Source organism: Bombina bombina, chromosome 2, assembly GCF_027579735.1.
Source record: "Bombina bombina isolate aBomBom1 chromosome 2, aBomBom1.pri, whole genome shotgun sequence".
NCBI classification, from domain to species: Eukaryota; Metazoa; Chordata; class Amphibia; order Anura; family Bombinatoridae; genus Bombina; species Bombina bombina.
This window is the reverse complement of record NC_069500.1, coordinates 764,381,600-764,408,891: the sequence shown is the minus strand read 5'-3', so window position 1 is coordinate 764,408,891 and position 27,292 is coordinate 764,381,600. Positions and strand designations below refer to the sequence as shown.

Sequence of the window (27,292 nt, the reverse complement as noted above, 5' to 3'; positions counted from 1 at the left end):
TTTCCACAGCTTTGTTGGTGGAAAGTGACAGACCCACAAGCAGAATAATAAAAAACCCTTTTAAACAAAACAAACAACAACTTGAATTCAAGTATTCAGTGTGGAGAGCACTGTGACGACATATATTGTCTCCCTCTCACATTCACATTGTCTTGTCATACAAATGAACACACTACACTCTCACCAACACACAATCCTGCACCTCTCATACACACGGTCACTGTCACACATTGTCACACATTGTCTCACATTGTCTTGTCATACAAATGAACACACTACACTCTCACCAACACACAATCCTGCAACTCTCATACACACTGTCACACACTGGGGGATATGTATCAAGCTCCGAATGGAGCTTGATGCCCCGTGTTTCTGGCGAGTCATCAGACTCGCCAGAAACAGCAGTTATGAAGCAACGGTCACAAAGACCCAAGCTCTATAACGTGTCCGCCTGCTCTGAGCAGGCGGACAGACATCGCCGGAAATCAACTCGATCGAGATCGAGTAGTTGATTGATTGTGAGCTGCTGGTGCAATGCTGAATACGGCGAGCGTATTGCTCGCTGTATTCAGCGAGGTCTGGCGGACCTGATCCGCAGTGTCGGATCAGGTCCGCCAGACCTTGATAACTATAGGCCACTGTCTCACATTGTCTTGTCATACAAATGAACACACTACACTCTCACCAACACACAATCCTGCACCTCTCATACACACTGTCACACATTGTCTCACATTGTCTTGTCATACAAATGAACACACTACACTCTCACCAACACACAATCCTGCACCTCTCATACACACTGTCATACATTGTCACACATTGTCACACATTGTATTGTCATACAAATGAACACACTACACTCTCACCAACACTCAATCCTGCACCTCTCATACACACTGTCACACATTGTCTCACATTGTCTTGTCATACAAATAAACACACTACGCGCTCACCAACACACAATCCTGCACCTCTCATACACATTGTCTCACATTGTCTTGTCATACAAATGAACACACTACACTCTCACCAACACACAATCCTGCACCTCTCATACAAACTGTCACACACTGTCACACAATGTCTCACATTGTCTTGTCATACAAATAAACACACTACACTTTCACTAACACACAATCCTGCACCTCTCATACACACTGTCACACATTGTCTCACATTGTCTTGTCATACAAATGAACACACTACGCGCTCACCAACACACAATCCTGCACCTCTCATACACATTGTCACACATTGTCTCACATTGTATTGTCATACAAATGAACACACTACACTCTCACCAAAACACAATCCTGCAACTCTCATACACACTGTCACACATTGTCTCACATTGTCTTGTCATACAAATGAACACACTACACTGTCACCAACACTCAATCCTGCACCTCTCATACACACTGTCACACATTGTCTCACATTGTCTTGTCATACAAATGAACACACTACACTGTCACCAACACACAATCCTGCACCTCTCATACACACTGTCACACATTGTCTCACATTGTCTTGTCATACAAATGAACACACTACACTGTCACCAACACACAATCCTGCACCTCTCATACACACTGTCACACATTGTCTCACATTGTATTGTCATACAAATGAACACACTACACTCTCACCAACACACAATCCTGCACCTCTCATACACACTGTCACTGTCACACATTGTCTCACATTGTCTTGTCATACAAATGAACACACTACACTCTCACCAGCACACAATCCTGCACCTCTCATACAAACTGTCACACATTTTCTCACTTTGTATTATCATACAAATGAAAATACTACACTCTCACCAACACACAATCCTGCACCTCTCATACACACTGTCACACACTGTCACACATTGTCTCACATTGTCTTGTCATACAAATGAACACACTACACTCTCACCAACACACAATCCTGCACCTCTCATACACATTGTCACACATTGTCTCACATTGTATTGTCATACAAATGAACACACTACACTGTCACCAACACACAATCCTGCACCTCTCATACACACTGTCACACATTGTCTTACATTGTCTCACATTGTATTGTCATACAAATGAACACACTACACTCTCACCAACACACAATCCTGCACCTCTCATACACACTGTCATACATTGTCACACATTGTCACACATTGTATTGTCATACAAATGAACACACTACACTCTCACCAACACTCAATCCTGCACCTCTCATACACACTGTCACACATTGTCTCACATTGTCTTGTCATACAAATAAACACACTACGCGCTCACCAACACACAATCCTGCACCTCTCATACACATTGTCACACATTGTCTCACATTGTCTTGTCATACAAATGAACACACTACACTGTCACCAACACACAATCCTGCACCTCTCATACACACTGTCACACATTGTCTCACATTGTCTTGTCATACAAATGAACACACTACACTCTCACCAACACACAATCCTGCACCTCTCATACAAACTGTCACACACTGTCACACAATGTCTCACATTGTCTTGTCATACAAATAAACACACTACACTCTCACTAACACACAATCCTGCACCTCTCATACACACTGTCACACATTGTCTCACATTGTCTTGTCATACAAATGAACACACTACACTCTCACCAACACACAATCCTGCACCTCTCATACACACTGTCACACATTGTCTCACATTGTCTTGTCATACAAATGAACACACTACACTCTCACCAACACACAATCCTGCACCTCTCATACACACTGTCACACATTGTCTCACATTGTCTTGTCATACAAATGAACACACTACGCGCTCACCAACACACAATCCTGCACCTCTCATACACATTGTCACACATTGTCTCACATTGTATTGTCATACAAATGAACACACTACACTCTCACCAAAACACAATCCTGCACCTCTCATACACACTGTCACACATTGTCTCACATTGTCTTGTCATACAAATGAACACACTACACTCTCACCAACACACAATCCTGCACCTCTCATACACACTGTCATACATTGTCTCACATTGTCTTGTCATACAAATGAACACACTACACTGTCACCAACACTCAATCCTGCACCTCTCATACACACTGTCACACATTGTCTCACATTGTATTGTCATACAAATGAACACACTACACTCTCACCAACACACAATCCTGCACCTCTCATACACACTGTCACTGTCACACAATGTCTCACATTGTCTTGTCATACAAATGAACACACTACACTCTCACCAACACACAATCCTGCACCTCTCATACACACTGTCACACACTGTCACACATTGTCTCACATTGTATTGTCATACAAATGAACACACTACACTGTCACCAACACACAATCCTGCACCTCTCATGCACACTGTCATACATTGTCACACATTGTATTGTCATACAAATGAAAATACTACACTCTCACCAACACACATTCCTGCACTTCTCATACACACTGTCACACATTGTCACACATTGTCTTGTCATACAAATGAACACACTACACTCTCACCAACACACAATCCTGCACCTCTCATACACACTGTCACACATTGTCTCACATTGTCCTGTCATACAAATAAACACACTACGAGCTCACCAACACACAATCCTGCACCTCTCATACACATTGTCACACATTGTCTCACATTGTATTGTCATACAAATAAACACACTACACTCTCACTAACACAAAATCCTGCACCTCTCATACACACTGTCACACATTGTCACACATTGTCTCACATTGTCTTGTCATACAAATAAACACACTACACTCTCACTAACACAAAATCCTGCACCTCTCATACACACTGTCACACAATGTCTCACATTGTCCTGTCATACAAATAAACACACTACACTCTCACTAACACACAATCCTGCACCTCTCATACACACTGTCACACAATGTCTCACATTGTCCTGTCATACAAATAAACACACTACACTCTCACTAACACAAAATCCTGCACCTCTCATACACACTGTCATACATTGTCACACATTGTCTCACATTGTCTTGTCATACAAATGAACACACTACACTGTCACCAACACTCAATCCTGCACCTCTCATACACACTGTCATACATTGTCACACATTGTCTTGTTATACAAATAAACACACTACACTCTCACTAACACAAAATCCTGCACCTCTCATACACACTGTCACACATTGTCTCACATTGTATTGTCATACAAATGAACACACTACACTGTCACCAACACTCAATCCTGCACCTCTCATACACACTGTCACACATTGTCTCACATTGTATTGTCATACAAATGAACACACTACACTGTCACCAACACTCAATCCTGCACCTCTCATACACACTGTCATACATTGTCACACATTGTCTTGTTATACAAATAAACACACTACACTCTCACTAACACAAAATCCTGCACCTCTCATACACACTGTCACACATTGTCTCACATTGTATTGTCATACAAATGAACACACTACACTGTCACCAACACTCAATCCTGCACCTCTCATACACACTGTCACACATTGTCTCACATTGTATTGTCATACAAATGAACACACTACACTGTCACCAACACTCAATCCTGCACCTCTCATGCACACTGTCATACATTGTCACACATTGTCTTGTTATACAAATAAACACACTACACTCTCACTAACACAAAATCCTGCACCTCTCATACACACTGTCACACACTGTCACACATTGTCTCACATTGTATTGTCATACAAATGAACACACTACACTGTCACCAACACTCAATCCTGCACCTCTCATACACACTGTCACACATTGTCTCACATTGTCTTGTCATACAAATGAACACACTACACTCTCACTAACACACAATCCTGCACCTCTCATACACACTGTCACACATTGTCTCACATTGTCTTGTTATACAAATAAACACACTACACTGTCACCAACACTCAATCCTGCACCTCTCATGCACACTGTCATACATTGTCTCACATTGTCTTGTTATACAAATAAACACACTACACTGTCACCAACACTCAATCCTGCACCTCTCATGCACACTGTCATACATTGTCTCACATTGTCTTGTTATACAAATAAACACACTACACTGTCACCAACACTCAATCCTGCACCTCTCATACACACTGTCATACATTGTCACACATTGTCTTGTTATACAAATAAACACACTACACTCTCACTAACACAAAATCCTGCACCTCTCATACACACTGTCACACATTGTCTCACATTGTATTGTCATACAAATGAACACACTACACTGTCACCAACACTCAATCCTGCACCTCTCATACACACTGTCACACATTGTCTCACATTGTATTGTCATACAAATAAACACACTACACTGTCACCAACACTCAATCCTGCACCTCTCATGCACACTGTCACACAATCTCACACGTCTCACATTGTCAAATGCAAACACTGTTTATGCAGTCTGCTGTTTTAGCTCCCACTGGTGCACTAACAAGATAAAGTCTGGCGGGAAGCAATGGAGCAGAGTTCACCCATAGATAGAGGCTCAGGCCCATATTTATCAAGCTCTGTACGGAGCTTGAAGGGCCCACGTTTCTGGCGAGTCTTCAGACTCACCAGAAACACAAGTTATGAAGCAGCGGTCTAAAGACCTCTGCTCCATAACCCTGTCCGCCTGCTCTGAGCAGGCGGACAGGAATCGCCGGAAATTAACCCGATCAAGTACGATCGGGTTGATTGAGAGCTCCCTGCTGGCGGACCATTGGCCGCGAGTCAGCAGGGGGCAGCGTTGTACTAGCAGCTCTTGTGAGCTGCTGGTGCAATGTTAAATGCGGAGAGCGTATTGCTCTCCGCATTTAGCGAGGTCTTGCGGACCTGATCCGCACTGTCGGATCAGGTCCGCAAGACCTTTAATAAATAGGGGCCAAAGTATGAAGTGAGGGAGAGCAAGACATGAGAGAAAAGCAAAAATTGCAACAGTACTACTGTTTAATAAAAGGTCTTTATTATTCTGTCAAATCCATATACATTGATGTTTCAGGCAAGACCTACACTGAAGGGAAGGGAGAAGGATAAGAGTTTTGTTGTGAGATACAGCTGAAGTGCAGAAAAAGGAGGAAAGTGCTCAGCAATCTAGACATTACCCCTTAAAGAGACATTAGACAGTATGAGATTGTAATATAAAATATCATTTTTAATTATATGTAGTTATATAACTTTGCAATATTATTGCATGATTTATTTTGTCCCCCTTTTCTTTTTCTTTTTAAATTCCACTACATTTTTATAAAGTAATGGTTGCCACCATGTTTAAACTTAACATGTCCCCTTAACAATCTTTCCTGCTGAGGACAATTAGGGACAGATGTAAAACATTAACTAAAAAGATGGTGCAAACAAGGCTATGTGAACATAGGATTGGTAATTATCGAATAGATTTTCCACAACAGCCTTCATGTCATGTTTGTTTTTTTATTGCTTGTTTCATATCTTTCCCTAATTGATAAAAGGCAAACTTAAGTTTAAACTCTGTGGTACTAATTACTTTACATAAATTAAAGTATTTATAGAAACAAAATTTTTACTCTTATAACTTCAATATTTAAACTAATATAATTGTAAAACAATAAATCTACATATTATTGTCTTGCTAATCTTTGCTTTGAATATATTATTATATCGAGCATTTATTTACTATTTAATGTCCCTATAAAGGGCCACAAAACACTTTAAAGTGAAAGTAAAGTTTGTCCCTTTAGAACACATTAATGTATTGTATTACATTTAATATATTAAGATCGCTATATTTTTTTTCAGATTTATTTCAATTATTGAAGTTTTATTAACATATAATTTTCATATCGTTCTCATGCTGACTCCTCCCATCTTCTACTTTCTATAATTCTGTGTGTTGACGTATAGAGCAGTCCCGCCCGCTCTATACGTATCACAAATGCGTGTGCACAAGGATCGTGTGTATTGAGCATGTGCGAATTGTTGATGCTTTACTCTACTGCGCATGCGATTCTCTGATAACCCTGTCTCCAACGCACATGCATTAATCGCGTTAGAAACATAGTACTCAATGAATAACAAGAATGTATTCATTCAGTACTATGTGATTTGCGAAATAGAGCAGCTACATTTTTGACATCCGTGACCGGGACCGCAGTCAAAGCAGATGACGTTTTAGGTTTCTTCACTAACAAATGTTATGCGCATGCGCAAATCGGGAGCACGCGCCTAACATAATCGGGCTGAAAAAATATTTGCTGCATGCACAGAATAAAAAATAAGCGGATGACGTAGCTTGACGGCCACCTAACGGACAGAATTTTTTCAATAGGATAATTAAAAGACGTGATAAGTATATAAAATAACATCTAAAAAACGGGTTGCATTTTTCATAGCTAAAAATATACTTTAACTGCGACTAAAACTTGTTTTGCAGATAAGTTAGAAAAAAACGATGAATGAAAGTCATGTTCATTTTGTACTAAGAATATTACTGACGATCCCAAAACCGGTAAGTTTACTTTCACTTTAAGGTGGTAATATAAACTGTGTACTTATGCATAGTAAAAAAAAATTGCAATATTCTTCCATTATTAATTGTGTTAACTTTTCCGAGAGTTCTAGTTCTAAATGTACACTGCAGATATACCACAAGCCTGTGTCATGCTACATATATATGTCCATAATTAGCCTCAACAAATTTTATACTATAAGATACTACAAAACAACATATTTTTGCTAACAAAATGACAGTGTCAATCCTTGTCTACTTCAGCAGCACAAGTCTTGATTGGCTCCTACAAATTAGATGAGTGATAGGAGGAGTTTGATCATTGAAAAATAATTACACAGTAAATTAAGTGGAAATATGTTCAACAAGTTGCTGTGCTAAAGGGACACTAAACCCTCTGAGACTGTTACTTTACAGCTTATTTACAACCATTTCTAATTGGCCTCAGTAGAAAAAAAAGCATATCTGCATATATTTCTCAGGCTATTCTTTGCTTTAAATCCATGATTATGTCTAGCATGTTTCATGGTTTAGTGTCCCTTTAAAGAGATATGAAAGTCAAATTGTCAAGGTTCAGATAAAGAGGCCTATTTATCAAAGGTCTTGCGGACCTAATCCGACAGTGCGGATCAGCTCTGCAAGACCTCGCTGAATGCGGAGAGCAATACACTCACAAGAGCTGCTGGTGCAACGCCGCCCAATGCAGACTCGTGTCAATCAACCTGATCGTACTCGATTGGGTTGATTTCCGGCGATGTCTGTCCGCCTGCTCAGAGCAGGTGGACAGGGTTATGGAGCAGCGGCCTTTAGACCGCTGCTTCATAACTGGTGTTTCTGGCGAGCCTGCAGGCTCGCCAGAAACATGGGCCCTCAAGCTCCATTCAGAGCTTGATAGATAGGCCCCAAAGCCTGCAATTGTAAGAAATGTTTATATTTACTTCTTTTATCAATTACTTTGTTTGTTGGTATCCTTTGTTGAAAATCATACCTAGGTATGCTCAGAAGCAACAATGCACTCCTGGGAGCTAGCTGGTGATTGGCTTCTACACACATATGCCTCTTCTCCTTTGCTCACCAGATGTGTTCAGCGAGCTCTCAGTGCATTACTTCTCTGAAGCCTGACATTAACTATGTCCTTAACCCCTTTGCAGGGTTAAACACATAGATCCAGATTACAAGTGGAGCACAAAAATATAAGCGCTGTTAAGCTCTAACACCACTCAAGTTAAATCAATTTTGCTTTTATTCTTGTGGTCATATTACAAGTTGAAAGTAAAAAGGCGGCACTTGAGCGGTAGTAATATCCATTGGAAGTATAGGGTGCGCTATACATTCTCTGGTTATTCTTTTTAATCATTCACTTGTAATACCAGATTATGCGCTATTCATAGCATGGTCCTGCAATATTGATAGCCCTCCACTTGTATTATAGGCCTTAAAGTAGTAGTGCAGTAATAACATGCTGTATACATAGGCCGTTTTCTTTTTGTAATTGTATGTCCCTTTAAGACTCGTAAGTGTTTATGTCCTTCACTCTGCCCTGGTATCATTACTGGTGCTGCTTAAGTATAGAGATTAAATAAAAATAATAAAAAAACATAATGCAACCTTACAATACAACAAGCTTCCAAACCATTTTGTGATAAGTTATGATAAGCTTGCTCCACAAAATAATGGATCAAACAAGGCCCAGACATACTTTTCTTATACATAGAAAGTCTGCCTCTGTTTAAAACATTATCTTGTGATGGGTTATTTACATTTTGTTTATCCTCCTCTCTGTTGCATGACTATTCAAAACAGCTCATGTTGTTCCATATTATTACTCTCCCATAAATCACCCTATAGCTTTGTTCTATAGTAAAACCATCCCTATATCATGTTATTACATCCATTCCTACCTAAATAATTGCTACATATTGCTCAACATAATCGGCTAGATTACGAGTTTTGCAGTAAGAGCTGCTCGGTACTAACTTTTAAGTTATTGTCACCGCTCACCTCCCTACAGCGCTGGTATTACAGGTTTACAAAAACCTGGCGTTAGCAGGCAATAATGCAGCGCAAAGCAAAATTGAGCTCCATACCGCACTCCAATGCGGTGAGCTGGTTTTATGTGTTCGTGCACGATTTCCCCATAGACATCAATGGGGAGAGCCGGCTGAAAAAAAGCCTAACACTGCAATAAAGGAGCGTAAAGCTCCGTAACGCAGCCCCATTGATTCCTATGGGGAAACAAAATTTATGTTTACACCTAACACCCTAACATAAACCCCGAGTCTAAACACCCCTAATCAGCTGCCCCTGACATCGCTGACACCTACATTACACTTACTAACCCCTAATCTGCTGCCCCCAATGTCGCCACCACCTACCTACACTTATTAACCCCTAATCTGCCGCCCCCAAAGTCGCTGCCACCTACATTACAGTTATTAACCCCTAATCTGCCGCCCCCGACATCGCCGCCACCTACATTATACTTATTAACCCCTAATCTGCCGCCCCCAACGTCGCCGCCACTATACTAAAGGTATTAACCCCTAACCCAAACACCCACTAACTTCCATGTAATTAAAATAAATCTAAATAAAACCTACTATTAATAACTAATTAATTCCTATTTAAAACTAAATTCTTACCTATAAAATAAACCCTAAGCTAACTACAATATAACTAATAGTTACATTGTAGCTATCTTAGGTTTTATTTTTATTTCACAGGCAAGTTTGTATTTATTTTAACTAGGTAGAATAGTTACTAAATAGTTATTAACTATTTAATAACTACCTAGTTAAAATAAATACAAATTTACCTGTAAAATAAAACCTAACCTGAGTTACACTAACACCTAACCTTACACTACAATTAAATAAATTACATTCATTAAATATAATTAACTAAATTACAAAAAAAAACTAAATTACACAAAATAAAAAAGAAATTATCAGATATTTAATCTAATTACACCTAATCTAATAGCCCTATGAAAATAAAAAAGCCCCCCCAAAATATAAACCCCCCTAGCCTACAATAAACTACCAATGGCCCTTAAAAAGGCCTTTGCGGGGCATTGCCCACAAAAAATCAGCTCTTTTACCTGTAATAAAAAATACAAACAACCCCCCAACAGTAAAACCCACCTCCCACACAACCAAACTCCCCAAATATAATCCTAACTAAAAAAAAATAAGCTCCCCATTGCCCTGAAAAGGGCATTTGTATGGGTATTGCCCTTAAAAGGGTATTTAGCTCTTTTTCTGCCCAAACCCTAAGCTAAAAATAAAACCCACCCAATAAACCCTTAAAAAAACTTAACACTAACCCCTGAAGATCCACTTACAGTTTTTGAAGACCGGACATCTATCCTCAATGAAACCGGGAGAAGTCTTCATCCAAGCGGCAAGAAGTGGTCTTCATCCAGACGGCATCTTCTATCTTCATACATCCGGCTCAGAGCGGCTCCATCTTCAAGACATCTGGCGTGGAGCATCCTCTTCTGACGACGGCTATTCTCGAATGAAGGTTCCTTTAAGTGATGTCATCCAAGATGGCGTCCCTTGAATTCCGATTGGCTGATAGAATTCTATCAGCCAATCGGAATTAAAGCTGAACAAATCCAATCAGCCAATAGAATGTGAGCTCAATCCTATTGGCTGATTGGATCAGCCAATAGGATTGAAGCTCAATCCTATTGGCTGATTGCATTAGCCAATAGGATTTTTTCACCTTTAATTCCGATTGGCTGATAGAATTCTATCAGCCAATCGGAATTCAAGGGACGCCATCTTGGATGACGTCACTTAAAGGAACCTTCATTCGAGAAGAGCCGTCGTCAGAAGAGGATGCTCCACGCCGGATGTCTTGAAGATGGAGCTGTTCCGCGCCGGATGAAGATAGAAGATGCCATCTGGATGAAGACTTCTGCCCGTCTGGAGGACCACTTCTTGCCGCTTGGATGAAGACTTCTCCCGGCTTCGTTGAGGATGGATATCCGGTCTTCAAAAACTGTAAGTTGATCTTCGGGAGTTAGTGTTAGGTTTTTTTAAGGGTTTATTGTGTGGGTTTTTCTTTTTAGCTTAGGGTTTGGGCAATGCCCATACAAGTGCCCTTTTCAGGGCAATGGGAAGCTTAGGTTTTTTTAGTTAGGATTTTATTTGGTGGGTTTGGTTGTGTGGGAGGTGGGTTTTACTGTTGGGGGGTTGTTTGTATTTTTTTACAGGTAAAAGAGCTGATTTCTTTGGGGCAATGCCCCACAAAAGGCCCTTTAAAGGGCCATTGGTAGTTTATTGTAGGCTAGGGTTTTTTTATTTTGGGGGGGATTTTTTATTTTCATAGGGCTATTAGATTAGGTGTAATTAGTTTAAATATTTAATAATTTCTTTTTTATTTTGTGTAATTTAGTGTTTGTTTTTGTAATTTAGTTAATTGTATTTAATTAATGTAATATATTTAATTGTAGTGTAAGGTTAGATGTTAGTGTAACTCAGGTTAGGTTTTATTTTACAGGTAAATTTGTATTTATTTTAGCTAGGTAGCTAGTAAATAGTTAATAACTATTTACTAACTAGTTTACCTAGTTAAAATAAATACAAACTTAGCTGTGAAATAAAAATAAAACCTATGCTAGATACAATGTAACTATTAGTTATAGTGTAGCTAGCTTAGGGTTTATTTTATAGGTATTTAGTTTTAAATAGGAATTATTAAGTTATTAATAGTAGGTTTTATTTAGATTTATTTTAATTACATTAAAGTTAGTGGGTGTTAGGGTTAGGGTTAGACTTAGGGTTAGGGGTTAATAACTTTAGTATAGTGGCGGTGATGTTAGGGGCGGCAGATTAGGGGTTAATAAGTATAATGTAGGTGTCGGTGGTGTCGGGGACGACAGTTTAGGGGTTAATATGTTTATTATAGTGGCGGCGATGTCGGGAGCGGCAGATTAGGGGTTAATAATTTTATTTTAGTGTTTGCAATGTCGGAGGGCCTCGGTTTAGGGGTTAATAGGTAGTTTATGGGTGTTAGTGTACTTTTTAGCACTTTAGTTATGAGTTTTATGTTACGGCTTTGTAGCGTAAAACCCATAACTACTCACTTTCAGTTTACGGTACGGATCTTGACGGTATAGGCTGTACCGCTCACTTTTTGGCCTTCCAGGCAGACTCGGAAAAAGGACTTTTTGAAAGCTGCGGTAGTTACGTTGCGTTATGGCCAAAAAAGTGCGCGGTGCAGCTAAACCTGCAAGACTCGTAATACCAGCGGTAGTGAAAAAGAGCCTTAACGCTGCTTTTTCACTCATACCGCAAAACTCGTAATCTAGCCGAATGTTTCTTAAAACCCTCATGTTTCTTCATTTATTGATATACCCATGGTGCATTAACACACTGGGGTTCCACAAACCTCATCTGAGGGGGTTCAAGCAAAATAATGCTAATTTATTATTATACCATTTAGATATTTATAAACATTCTATTCTATTTATATACATCCTTCCATTCCTATTTTTCTAAATGAAATGTATGCAAATCACCTTTGTACAACCCTGTGCTGAGTATGTAAATTATAATTTTCCATTTTAAACAGCCTGTTTAACAGGTAAAGAACTTTTACGTTGCCACAACATAAACACTTAAAAATATTGCTTATTTAAGACATAAAAAAGGAGAGAAGGCCGAGATGGAGTGTGGAGAGGAGCAATAGTACCCCAGTTAATTTGAGGTTTTACAGAATAGAAAAACTAAACCTATGAAACAGGCAATTGCCATTTTATTTATTTGTTTATTTATTCTCATAGCCTGATTGTGATATTGAATAGGCTAATAATTCTTGCCCTCCCTTCCAGCACCAGGGGAGTGTCCTCTTCAACATGCTGCCTGCTAAATATAGCAGCCACAACAGACATTATTTTGAAGGGAGGTGTGGGGAACAGGGAATCCCATACGAGCAAGTTGTCAGATACTCCCCACGCCCACCCTTACAGCATCACAAATCCCTTGCACATCCCACTGTCACTCTTTTCGCAGCAGCTAAGGGACGCTGAGCCAGCATGGACCTGTTATCTACCCTCAGCCTGGACGATCTGGCTGTTTCCTTCTCCAAGCTGCCAGTTTTTCCTGTGTTTGATGTAGCTTACTACATAATATCTATTCTCTACCTCAAGTATGAACCAGGTGGGTGATTCGTGTGACCAGTCGCTCTGTTGTTGCAGTGTGACTGTGACTTAGCATTCTTTATTTATGCTCCTACTGCTTTCAGAATGCTTAACATTGAAGCTATCTGGCGAAGAAAAGGGTTAACTCCACAACCAATCTCTATTTTTAGATCTTTATTTTTCTATTTAAAGCAGCGGAGTTTGGTCCCAGGTGGATTTTGTCCTTTTAAGGATGAGGAGGAGGACAATGTGAGAATTTTTTAATTTCTTGCTATTTCCCACTAAGCCTGTTTGCTTGTTGAAAACTAAACAGCCTTGACAGAATTGACAACTGAATTGCTTTATGATTCAATATTATTTTTTTAAAAGTCTAAAAATGTAAATTTTTGTTGTACCTAAAAGAGGGAATTTTAAAAAGTATTACCTTTTTGGTGGATGATCTTGTGCTTAATAGCTTAATGCAATATGCATGGTTTATTTTTTGCCTTTCCCTTTAGGCTTTATAAATAAGCTGAATTTTTATTGGTCATCTAAAGAGGAATGGTTTGACAGACTTAAAGGGGCGGTATAGTTAAAATTAAACTTACATTATTCAGGTACAACATGCACTTTTTAACAACTTTCCAATGTATTTCTATTATCAAATCTAATTGGTTCTCTTGATATCCTTTGTTGAAGAGTAAATATGGGTAGACAAATAGGGAGTCAGAAATTTGCACAGCTTGCAATAATTTGTTTGTAGAAGTTATACACAGTTGCATAACATTGCAGCCATAGTGTACTAAAGACACATACACACCTACTGCCTATATTTACCTTTCAACAAAAAATATCAATAGAACAAAGCAAATTTGATAAAAGAAGTAAATTGGAAAGTTGTTTAAAATTGCAAGCTCTGGCTGAATCATGGATGTACAATATTGACTTTACTGAGCCCTTAAAAAGACGTTGGAAATGAAAATTTAACTTTAATGATTCAGGAGGAACATACAATTAGAAAAATTAAAACAGAGAACTGAGAGGATATGTATGCTTATGTCTCTAACATTCTAAAAACTGCTGCAACTGTACCATCATAGTATATAAGGAACATTATCTAATGGTTTGACTTATTTAGACAGAAAGATTCCCTCTCTGAGTACTTGAAATGTAAAGATGTATCATGGTTTTAACAGATAGTAGCCAACTAGCCATATGTACCCCTCAACATTCTGTGTTTGCAATATAAATACCTTAAAGGGACATGAAACCAAGATTTTTTTCTTTCATGATTCAGACAGAGCATGCTATTTTAAACAACTTTCCAATTTACTTCTATTTATCTATTTTACCTTGTTCTTTTGGTGTCCTTTGTTGAAATGTATTTGTATACCTAGGTAGGCTAAGGAGAAGCAATGTACTACTGGGAGATAACTGCTGATTGGTGACTGCACATATGTGCCTCTGTTATTGGCTTATATCATGTAGTCAACTCATATGAGGTATTCAGCATTGTTGCTCTTTCAACAAAGGATACCAACAGAATGAAGCAAATTTGATAACAGAAGTAAATTGAAAAATTATTTAAAATTGCACACTCTGTCTGAATTATGATAGACAAATTTTGGGTTTCATGTTTCTATGGAAGTCAGTAGAATGCCAGGGCTGTTTAGCAGAAACAGCTGCTCATTAGTGCATATTAGCAACTATGTCCCTTTATTACCTTTAATTTATATTTCTACTGTGGAGCAAAATTTAAAGAGGCAGTAAATACCTTGAGAGTTTTATATATAATTTTTAGCTTTGCCTAATGAAACAACTTTGCAATATATTGTCATTATTTATTTTGCCCATTTTTCATATAGTTCCTTAGTCCGTGTAGTATTCACAACTGGTGATTTATGTAAGAGATAGTTGCTCAAATTGCAAAGGTGGAGCCATGTTTGAAACTAAAACTTTCAGCTTCCTCTTCCAACATGGGGCTCATTTCCATTGAGCTGCAAGTGGGTTTTTGCGCAGTCGTGAAATGAAAAAACTGTTGTTGGAAGCCATTACGCTTATCGATAGTTTACAATGGTCCATTTTCCATCATTACCGGCAGCCAGGCTCCGGCTGCCGAAAAAGCATTATGCAGCCCATAGAAAATAATATAAGTCGAAAAGCGCTAATTAACACCAGGTTTCCATTGAATGCACAAACTGTTAAAACACTGTTGAAAGCTGTCGATAAGGTCTCAAACCATACGTCCAGCTCAGCTAGGTATAAAAGAGTAAAAATAAGCTTTTTGAGGCCTATTTTCCATTGAGATATTAATGTTTTCAAACAATGCAAGTGTTTCACTTTATAAATGTATTGTTGTTTGTAACATATATTGCTGGCCCACATATATGACTAGTTGGAGTTATGTTCCTACTTAAAGGACCAGTCAACACATTAGATTTGCATAATCAACAAATGCAAGATAACAAGACAATGCAATAGCACTTAGTCTGAACTTCAAATGAGTAGTAGATTTTTTTATAACAAATTTCAAAGTTATGTATATTTCCACTCCCCTTGTACCATGTGATAGCAATCAGCCAATCACAAATGCATATACGTATAATCTGTGAATTCTTGCACATGCTCAGTAGGATCTGGTGACTCAAAAAGTGTAAATATAACAGACTGTGCACATTTTTTTTAATGGAAGTAAATTGGAAAGTTGTTTAAAATTACATGCTGTATCTGAATCATGAAAATTTAATTTAACCTGAGTGTCCCTTTAAATATCAATAGTTGGAATTATGGAGATATGTACTGAATTATATAAAAATATAATTAAACACATATCACCATAATTCCAGCTAGGCCTATGCCTAGGGCAGCACTAAATATTACATATATCAGTACATTTAAACATTGAATTAATTTTTTTTTTCTGTTAAATAAATCATTTTTAATTTATTTTTTTAACTGAATTCAATGTATCTTTGTTTTTGTCTCTTTCTAGAGGTGATCACAGGTAAGGAGCGCTGACATTAAATGTTCATTTTATAGTGTATAGTTGGGTTACCATAGTAACAGACTTGTTACGGTGCGATATTTGAAAAATCCGATTTCGGGTGGAAGTGTGAACACAACATTAACTTACTCCTACACAAAAAGAGCGACTGCACGCATTGCATAATATTTTTTAAATGGAAACCTGGTACTAAAATGGAGCCATAAACTACTTTTAGCTGTTAACCTCTTTGGTAGCTTATGCTCCATTTTTACTGACTTAATGGAAGCAAGCCCATGGTATGGGAAGACAAAATCCCTTTCTTGTCATTAAAGGGACAGTCTAGGCCAAAATAAACTTTCATGATTCAGATAGAGCATGTAATTTTAAACAATTTTCCAATTTACTTTTATCACCAATTTTGCTTTGTTCTCTTGGTATTCTTAGTTGAAAGCTTAACCTAGGAGGTTCATATGCTAATTTCTTAGACCTTGAAGACCACCTCTTTCAGATTGCATTTTAACAGTTTTTCACCACTAGAAGGTGTTAGTTCACGTATTTCATATAGATAACACTGTGCTCGTGCACGTGAAGTAATCTGGCAGCAGGCACTGATTGGCTAGACTGCAAGTCTGTCAAAAGAACTGAAAAAAGGGGCAGTTTGCAGAGGCTTAGATACAAGATAATCACAGAGGTTAAAAGTATATTAATATAACTGTGTTGGTTATGCAAAACTGGGAAATGGGTATTAAAGGGATTATCTATCTTTTAAAACAATAAAAATTCTGGTGTAGACTGTCCCTTTAAGAGCATTGTGTGGTAATTTATGTCAAATTGTGAACAAGGTGCCTTCAGCTTCTTTGGTATTTGGAGGAAATGCACTAAATTAGGCCTTCTTGTATAAAAATGGCATGCGTTCCTTTTCTGGTATGCCTTTATTAGAAACCAACTAAATAATGGAAAACAAGGCTTTATATCTAAATTGATACTGAAATGTTGTAAAGTATGGTTTCTGAACTCCAGTCCTCACATAATCATTAAAGGGACTCTGAAATAAAAAATAAAGATTTATGATTCAGCAATTAAAAAAAAAATCTAATTTACTTCTATTATCAAATTTGCTTTGTCCTCTTGGCATCCTTTGTTGAAAAGTAAACCTGTGTAGACTAAGAGCATGTGTCCTTCGCACGCTAGAAAAAATTATCCAGATTGCAGGCGGGCAAGTCTCAAGTAGTTGTGCATACAGTGCCAACATTTAAAGGGCCATTATAGTCGAAAAATATAATGCTCTGATTAGTTTGAACATGTAATTTAAAGTGAATGTCAATTTTGATGCTAAAGTGCCCGGTTTTTAAAAATTCGATTAAAAACAGGGGCACTTTAATTCATCAAAATTTACATTTCACTCCTGTTGTGAAAAAAAAAACTTACCTTTTAATCTTCACAGCAGCTCCAGCTTCCTCCGGTTGTTGCAAGCCCTTTCTGACGTCAGAAATGATAGATAGGTCATCCTCCAATCACGCCCCCCCCCCCCCGGGGGAATCAGTGTCTGATTCAACACCGTGATTGGAGGAAGCTGGATTCCTCATTTTAGACCCAGGAAGAGGCTTTGCGACGGGCAGAGGAAGCTGGAGCTGCTGTGAAGATTAAAAGGTAAGGTTTTTTTTCTCAACAGGAGTGAAATGTAAATTTTGATGAATTAAAGTGCCCCTGTTTTAATCGAATTTTTAAAAACCGGGCACTTTAGCATCAAAATTGACATTCACTTTAAAGAATAGCGACTAGAGCATGGCTGGTCCTGAGCAGAAATTGCAGCTGATTCAATCAGCAACACTAGTGACACAGAGGAGTCGTACAACTAGTGATGCTGATTGGATCAGTGGCAGTTTTGCTGAGGACCAGCAGTGCTCTGAGGGTCCCAAGCAGTACTTCTACTGTGTGTTTAGTGCCTTTGTAGGGGTTAAACGCATAGAGGTACAAGGTTGCTAGTCTTAATATTACATGCTCTAACAAATTAGAGCATGTATTTTTTTTTTTATATATACAAGGCCCTTTAACATTGCACAAGAGCTCTCCTATGCAATGTTGCCCCGGCTCTCGTGCAAGCAGTTGTGCAAAGGTAGGTGGGAGAGAAAATAAAGTGGTTTCGGCTTCTTAAATTCATGGTTGCAGGATTGCTCATGCAAGCTTGCACCACAAAGCCTCAAAATATTCTCCTCTGTGGCAGCAATGTTTGCAGCAAAGTTTGTAGCAATATTATCCTATCAATTGCTATGGCTTTTAAATAGAAGGGGGTTTGACATTCTTCTTAAAAGAAATAGAGTTCCATTACAATCCTTTTTTGGTAAATAATGATTTTCAAACCTTAGCCGGTATTGCTAGTCTGTTTTTCCAGTGATAATAATCCTAAAACACTTCTTCTGTTAATACCCTAGAAGCTCAAAATTGTTACCTCCCGAAAACAAAATGAAATTGTTATCTTCTCTGTGAATCTCCTGATTTTGTAATCCACAAACCAAATTAACAGGATTAAATACGAAAAATTGTTATTTTGTGGAGTTATTGATTACATAGAAGGTTGAAGTGGCTTATGTTAATTGATCCCTGTGTAGTGAAGATATAATAGGTGACGTGTGCAATTAACCTGTTGTAATCCAAAACCATAGAGATATATATGAGTGTGTCTCTCTAAGGGCCTTTAACTGGTGCTTTATCAGTATAGTGAGCATGTGTTTTCGTTTGGCTTATTGATTTCAATCATTGTTATTGGTGTAAAAAGTGCTTGTAATTATTGATATATATATATTTGTACTTTATTTGATTGAGCAGGTAGCACTTGTATCTGTTTAGAGACATTACTTTCTTATGTTATACATTATAGGAGAGTGGGTGATTTCAGTGTGTTTAGCCAATGCGTAAACGTTCGTAAACTTTTTGTGGTACTTGGTAATAATATGAAAAGTGTTGTTATGGGTTTATCAAGTTCTTTTAGCGGTGGAATTTGATAGGCGAAAATGGCCTTGTAAATGTGAATTGAGATTGTTATCCACTAAACAATATTGGCACATGTTAACCGTTTCGTCATATGCATCACAAACTGCGGGCACATGACAAGCCCTTTTCACAGGGGGGTTGGCTATCAAACACTGTTTTCGGGGTCCCCTGCACTACAGGCCAGGGATCGTTGGTGCCCTAGTGGGCGGCACTACCAGGCTTTATTGGAGTGTCGGTGATGTCACCATGTATGCATGTGATGATGTCACAAAGGGGACAGAACAAGTAAGTTTAGATATCTGTTAGTGAGCTGGATGGGGGAAGTTCTGTAAACCCTCACAATCTCAGCTCCTTTAGCAGCTGTAAACCTCCAAGACCCCTCATTTGAAAGATAATTGCCTGGTCTTTCAAATGGTGGTGGCATTTCACATGTGGCTACCCTTGGTGACAATTTAGTAAATTGATCACAGTAACAGCAGTAGTCACTGAGGCCATTTTCAATATTATTTACTAAAATCTAAGCAAAAAAAAAACCTGTTTTTTTTTTTACTGTTTTTGCTACAGCTATCTCACATGTTATGAAATATAAATATAATGGTATATTGTGAATCTTCTGGGACTGCTGAGAAAAAACTACATATATACACTTTGTATGGGTCACTCATTGAAATTTGCCTTACAATAGGGTTTAAATGTAGGTAGCAAAAAAGTTAAAACTGGCTCAGCTCTGGGGTATAAAAAAGGCTTAGCAGCGAAAGGGTTAATTATAAGACCATTTTATACCAAAAAAAGAGTGTTTGCAATTAATGAAAATGGCTGTGATTGTGTTGACATTGAAAACAGCTCATCGGCAGCCCTAAACATGCTGATATTGATCAAACGATAGACTGTGATCAAGCCCAATGTTTGCAATAATGTTATACATTGTTGAAAACAATTGCTGCCATCAAGTACTCAAAAGTGTGCACGGGATACAGTCCTTGCAGACATTTTAAAGCTATAATGTTATTAATCAATGCATAAACCCAATAATCTGAGGTAGTAAAAGGACACATTGGGTTTGATATTTGCCTTTTATCTGTTGCTTTGGTATACTCCAGTGTAAATATAGAGGGTGATGTCAAGTTAGGCTCTGCCAAATGCAGATAACGCCTAATCTTGTGGCTTCCAGTGCATCCACCCTAATTATGTACTTTCCTAGGAATACAGAGTGTTATATTAGTACAAACCCATTCAGTAAAGTTAGCTAACATTGACTCACACTGATTCTAGTTAAAAAAAGATATACTTTAATGATATACAGTGGAACTTAAGACAGTAAACACCTCGATATTTTTTATATACAATGTTTAGTTATGTGTAATTAAATAACTTTGCAATATACTTTCATTACTCATTTTGCTCCCTTTTCATGCAATTTAAAAGGATATTAAACAGTAAATACATTATATGGTTTAACGTTTAATATTACGATCTTGCATTGTTTAATATCCCTTTAACTCTTAAAATTGAGGATTTATTTAATTCTCAGACTTATATGCATCCTGTTGACTTTTCAAGGCTATCCCTGCTACATATCTTTGACTTTAACTGAGATTAAGTGCAAAACAATGTGCTAATATTATGACCATGGCTATCCTTGTTGTCTGCAGACTAAAGCTCATATAGGCTCCTCCAAATAAGGCAATAAGTGGGTGCAGTTTGTCTGTGGAAAAGCAATTGCAGTATAAAGGATGTTAATTTGTTTTAAAAAACGTTTACACTTGGCTGATATTTCAAGATGTTTACTGTCCCTTTAACCTCCACAAAGAGGTTGAAACACTTAAATAAAGCTGCAGAGAACTGTTGGTCCTGATCAGAAAACAGCTGGTAAGCCGATCGGCAGCGGCAGTTGCAAAACCCCGGCAATCACTGGTTGTGTTCTGCTTGGTATCTGCAAAGCTAGTGGCTCCCAAGCAGAACTGTACCTGTGTTTTTAACTCCTTTGTGGGAGATAAACATATAGAGTTCCTTGGCAAGTAATGCAAAATTTACGTACTCCAATAAATTACAGAATGTCATTATTTGTATTAAAATGTTCCCTTAAAAGTTCTTTTAACAGATCAACTGGAATTTAGGCCAAGAAGAGAATATTATATTTGGAGTGTGTGTTTTTTTTGTTTGTTTTTTGTTTTTCTTTAGAAAGTAATACTTAAAAAATACTTTTAAACCCGAGGTGCCAACAATCCCCAGCTAGCTTCCTGAGCCTACCTAGGTATGCTTTTCAGGAAGGATACCAATAGAACACACATTTGATAAAGTAAGTAAATTGATAAGTTTCTTACAATTGCATATTCTATCTGAATCATGAGTCCCAAGTAGGCACGTGCATTCAGATAATTTCTGATGATCTGAATGAGCAAGAAGGCGGCCGCTCGCAGCATTTGGCTCTTTTTTGAGGATTTTCTACAGAGGGATAGAGAAGGAAATCGATAAAAAGGTGCAGGGGTGGGTAGCGAGCTAAAATTAGGATTTTTTGCTTCCATTTTGTGTTTTGGTTCCAGGTTGTATATATAAAGAGTGTTATAAGAGATCTACATTGGATTACAGAAGATAGTTAAAAGGATATATGTGTGAAAATATTTTGTTTAGCCAACAATATTGTTTATATATATTTATAACAAAAAAAGAGAGGGCCAAGTGACCACAAACAGATCTGAGTATAGAGTATATACCCAGATATGAAATGGTACATGATCGGCGCTAGTGTAAGCACATCTACCTCTGGTAAGGGATACACAAAATATATGATAATGTATAGTAAATGTACTTCAATATGAGAATATATCACCAAAAGTAGCTAAGGTGACAGGAAAAAGTAGAAAACCACCCTTAGAAAAGGATTCCTACTTTTAAATAGACAAGACAAAGGCAAAGAAAATTGTCACAGAGCACTAAAAGAGGTATTTCTCATATCAAGGAAATAAGTGCATACGTATTAGCAGCAAACATGCACACAGGATGTCAAAGTAAAACAAAACACAGATAAAAAATATACCAGATATATTTTGACATAAATAAGATATAAATAAATAATGTAGTAAAAACATGTAATAAGGTAAAAAACATGAATAGAAGTGGACAACAAAAAGTCCAAATAAGGCAAAATCCTGCTGTAGACAGTAGGTCCCCAAAAGGACATGTCTGTGGGTGAGAGAAGCAATAATACCAAAAGTGGGCACACAGTATACTCACAGCCGTGACCTCAATCCTATGAGGTAAGAAGAAAGCATTGGACGGAAAGGGACTACCGCCAACACCAAAGTACTGAGTTGAGGGGAAGAATCCTTGTAACGTTCCTCGTATAAAAAAACATCAAAGAAGATGCATAGTATAATACTGTTTTATTGGATATTAAAATAAAATTAACACAAGAAACGTGTGGCCTTTTGAACAGGTACTCACACTTTCAAACCTCAATTCAATATGAGGTATCACAAACACATAAAGATATCATCCAATCTCGTCATAAGATTTTTCAAAAACCACCAATTAAATCGCCAGTTAGCGACTCAATGCAAGGATCATAAGATATCAAAAATATATATAAAAGTAATTTGTTATGATCTCAAAAGCCCACTAGTAGTAAAGCAATAGCCCTACGCGTTTTGAAGAGTTAAACTCTTCTTCATCAGAGGCAGTGGAATCTAAATTTTACCTGGTGTCTAGAGCGTGTGCAGTTTAAAGCCTCGGTCTGCATATCCTTTGACGTAAACGGCCGCCATTGGCTGTTTGAGATCACCTGACCATAAGCCAATCTAATACCACCATTTGCGGAGCTTGGACATCGAAAACCTCGAGACATTAGCGTAATTAATATTTGGAAAACGAAAGAGAACTAATTAGAATGGATTTCGAGAATTCATATGGGGGAAAAGATCTACCAACGAAGTCTTCTGTATATCAGAATCTTTGAAATCTATAATTTAAAACTGTCAGGGTGCCAGAAATCAGACTGAGACGAGAAGTGCAAAAATAATCACACCTTTATTATTATCAAAAAATAATAAAAAAGTCCACAAGTCAAATAACAAGCCAGGAGTCAAAACCAGAGCTGGTAGTCAGACGAGCCGAGTCAGGAGCCAAATCGAATAGTCAGATGAGCCGGAATCAGGAACAAGGAAAACAGCAGAGTCAGGAACAAGCCAGGGATCAGGAACCAGGAAGGACGTCAGGCAGCCAGGTAATACACAGGAGCTCTCACAAACAGGTCTGAGACAACGCAAAGGCAAAGCATATTGAACAGAGGCCCTTTAAATAATAAGTGATGACATCACAATTCTGAGACTGCATCCTGTATCGCATGGATGATGCACACCAGTCTGGCCATAAAAGTAAGTGCATGAAGTGAGCAGCATCCCCCACAATGCACCATAGTCAGGAAGAGAGGTGAGTAAAATGGCTGCCAGCAGCACATGGCAAATAAAACAGGGAAAAAACCCTGACAGTACCCTCCCCTCAACGACCCCTCCCCCGCGGGAGGACAAAAGGCTTATTGGGGAAACGGGCATGGAAGGCACGGAGGAGGGCGGGAGCATGAACATCAGAGGAGGGAACCCAAGAACGCTCCTCCGGACCGTAGACCCTCCAGTGAACCAAATACTGTAAACGGCCCCTGGACATACGAGAGTCAATAATGCTGCTGACCTCATACTACTCATGGTTGTCAACAAAGATAGGACAGGGATGAGGCAACACAGTGGTAAACCGATTACAAACCAATGGTTTCAAGAGGGAGACATGAAAAACATTGGAGATGCGCATAGCAGGAGGAAGGTCAAGAGCGTAGGCCACAGGATTAACCCGTCGGAGTATTCGAAAAGGACCAACATAATGGGGAGCCAATTTATTGGAAGGCACACAAAGGTTCAAGTTGCGGGAGGACAGCCAAACTCTCTCACCAACCTGGTAGGAAGGTGCGGGCAGGCGCCTACGATCAGCCTGGAACTTTTGGCGCTGCATAGAACGATGAATGCAATCCTGAATCTGCACCCACGTGGAACGGAGTTGCCGGAGATGCTCTTCCAAAGCTGGAATACCCTGAGACATGAATGAATCGGGCAACAAGGATGGTTGAAACCCATAATTCGCCATTAACAGGGATAACTTGGAGGAAGCATTAATAGCACTATTACGAGCAAACTCTGCCCAAGGTAACAGTTCAGATCAATTATTGTGGTGATCTGAGACATAGCAACGGAGGAACTGTTCCAGAGCTTGATTAGACCGTTCCGCAGCCCCATTGGATTGAGTGTGATATGCCGAGGAGAAGGAAAGCTGGATCCCCATTTGAGCACAAAAGGAAAGCCAAAATCTGGAGACAAACTGGCTACCCCGGTCTGACACTATCTCCTTGGGTAACCCATGTAAATGGAAGACCATCCGGGCAAAAATTGAAGCAAGCTCCTGAGCGGTAGGCAGCTTCATCAAGGGAATGCAATGTGACATTTTAGAAAAACGGTCAACCACCATAAGGATAACAGTATTGCCATTGGAAATAGGGAGCTCGACAATGAAGTCCATGGAAAGATGTGTCCAAGGAAGCTCACCATTAGCAATAGGTTGAAGAAGACCCACAGGAAGACGTCGAGGAGTCTTATTCTGTGCACAAACTGAGCAGGAGGCAACATATGCAGCAACATCAGAACGAAGACCTGGCCACCAGAATTGTCGAGTGACAGACCATATCATTTGGTTCTTGCCTGGGTGACCTGCGGCTTTAGGATAGTGGTAAGTGTGCAAAAGTTTAGTTCGAAGAATCTCAGGAACAAAACACTTACCACTAGGTTTCTCAGGAGGTGCATTGGTTTGTGCAGCCAGGATCTCCTCCCCCAAGGGAGAAGTCAAATTAGTACTTATGGTATCCAAAATATGGTCAGGAGGTATAACAGGAGTAGGTACAGACTCCTCCTTGGACAAAGGCGAAAATTGTCGAGAGATGGCATCAGCCCTAACATTCTTACTACCAGACAGGTAGGAGACCACATAATTAAACCGAGACAAAAATAGCACCCATCTGGCCTGTCCGGGCGACAAACGATTTGCTTCAGATAGATAAGTTATATTCTTGTGGTCAGTAAGAATGAGCACTGGCACGCTAGTACCCTCGAGAAGATGCCTCCATTCCTTGAGTGCCAAAATTATGGCCAGTAATTCCTTGCCGCCAATTTCATAATTGCACTCCGCTGGAGGCAATTTCTTAGAGAAGACACCACATGGATGCAAGGAACCGTCAGGCATAGGACGTTGAGACAAGAGGGCACCTACTCCAGTCTCAGATGCATCGACCTCAAGAATGAAAGGCAGGACAGGGTTAGGATGAGCCAGAACTGAAGCGGCAGCAAAGGCAGTCTTAAGACTTTCAAAGGCCTTAATGGCAGTAGGTGACCAATGGAGTGGATCATTCTCTTTACGGGTCATGTCTGTGATAGGTTTGACCAAGGAAGAAAAGTTTTTAATAAACTTGCTATAGTAATTGGCAAACCCCAAAAAACTTTGAATAGACCGAAGACTAACTGGGCGAGGCCACTGCAGAACTGCAGATAACTTGTCAGGATCCATGGAGAACCCTGCAACGGAGATAACATAACCTAGGAAGGTTACTTGAGTCTGATGGAACTCACATTTCTCGAGTTTACAAAACAGGCCATTCTCACGTAGTCTCTGAAGAACCCGTGTAACATCAGAACGATGAGCCTCAAGTGTGGGTGAGTGTATGAGGATTTTGTCTAAGTACACCACAGCACACTGTTGCAACATATCTCGTAGGACATCATTAATAAATTCCTGAAAAACAGCAGGAGCATTACATAGGCCAAAGGGCATTAGAAGATACTCATAATGCCCGCTCCTGGTGTTGCTGTTTTCCCCCCTGAAGATCATCCTACCTTGAGTCGTCTTCAGCCAGCCGACCACCGATGGAACCGAAGAGGAGATCCGGAGCGGCAGAAGTCATCATCCAAGGGGCGCTGAAGAAGTCTTCCATCCGATGAAGTCATCATCCAGGCGGCGCTGAAGAGGTCTTCCAACCGGGCGATGTCTTCTTCCAAGCGGCATCTTCAATCTTCTTTCATCCGGATCCATCTTCATCCCGCCGACGCGGAACATCCTTCTTCCCCGACGGACTAACGACGAATGAAGGTTCCTTTAAGGGACGTCATCCAAGATGGCGTCCCTTCAATTCCAATTGACTGATAGGATTCTATCAGCCAATCGGAATTAAGGTAGGAAAAATCTGATTGGCTGATTGAATCAGCCAATCAGATTGAAGTTCAATCCGATTGGCTGATCTAATCAGCCAATCAGATTGAGCTCGCATTCTATTGGCTGTTCCGATCAGTCCGTCGGGGAAGAAGGATGTTCCGCGTCGGCGGGATGAAGATGGATGGGTTAGATTAAGGGTATGTGGGTGGTGGGTTTTAATGTGGGGGGGTTGTATTTTTATTTTACAGGCAAAAGAGCTGAATTCTTTGGGGCATGCCCCCGCAAAAGGCCCTTTTAAGGGCTGGTAAGTTAATAGAGCTGGTAACTTTTTAATGTAGAATAGGGTAGGGAATTTTTTTTATTTTGGGGGGCTTTGTTATTTTATTAGGGGG

The 27,292-nt window shown here is 39.1% G+C and overlaps 1 protein-coding gene across 1 annotated transcript in view; it reads left to right on the top strand.

Moving 5' to 3' along the window:
* Positions 1 to 13,549: 13,549 nt before the first annotated feature.
* Positions 13,550 to 27,292, top strand: part of TMEM38A (transmembrane protein 38A) — an 81,141-nt gene continuing 67,398 nt past the window's right edge. The window contains exon 1 of the mRNA XM_053702897.1: positions 13,550 to 13,721. Coding sequence (XP_053558872.1) covers positions 13,598 to 13,721 — 124 coding nt within the window. The 5' untranslated portion in view covers positions 13,550 to 13,597. The remainder of the gene's footprint in view (positions 13,722 to 27,292) is intronic.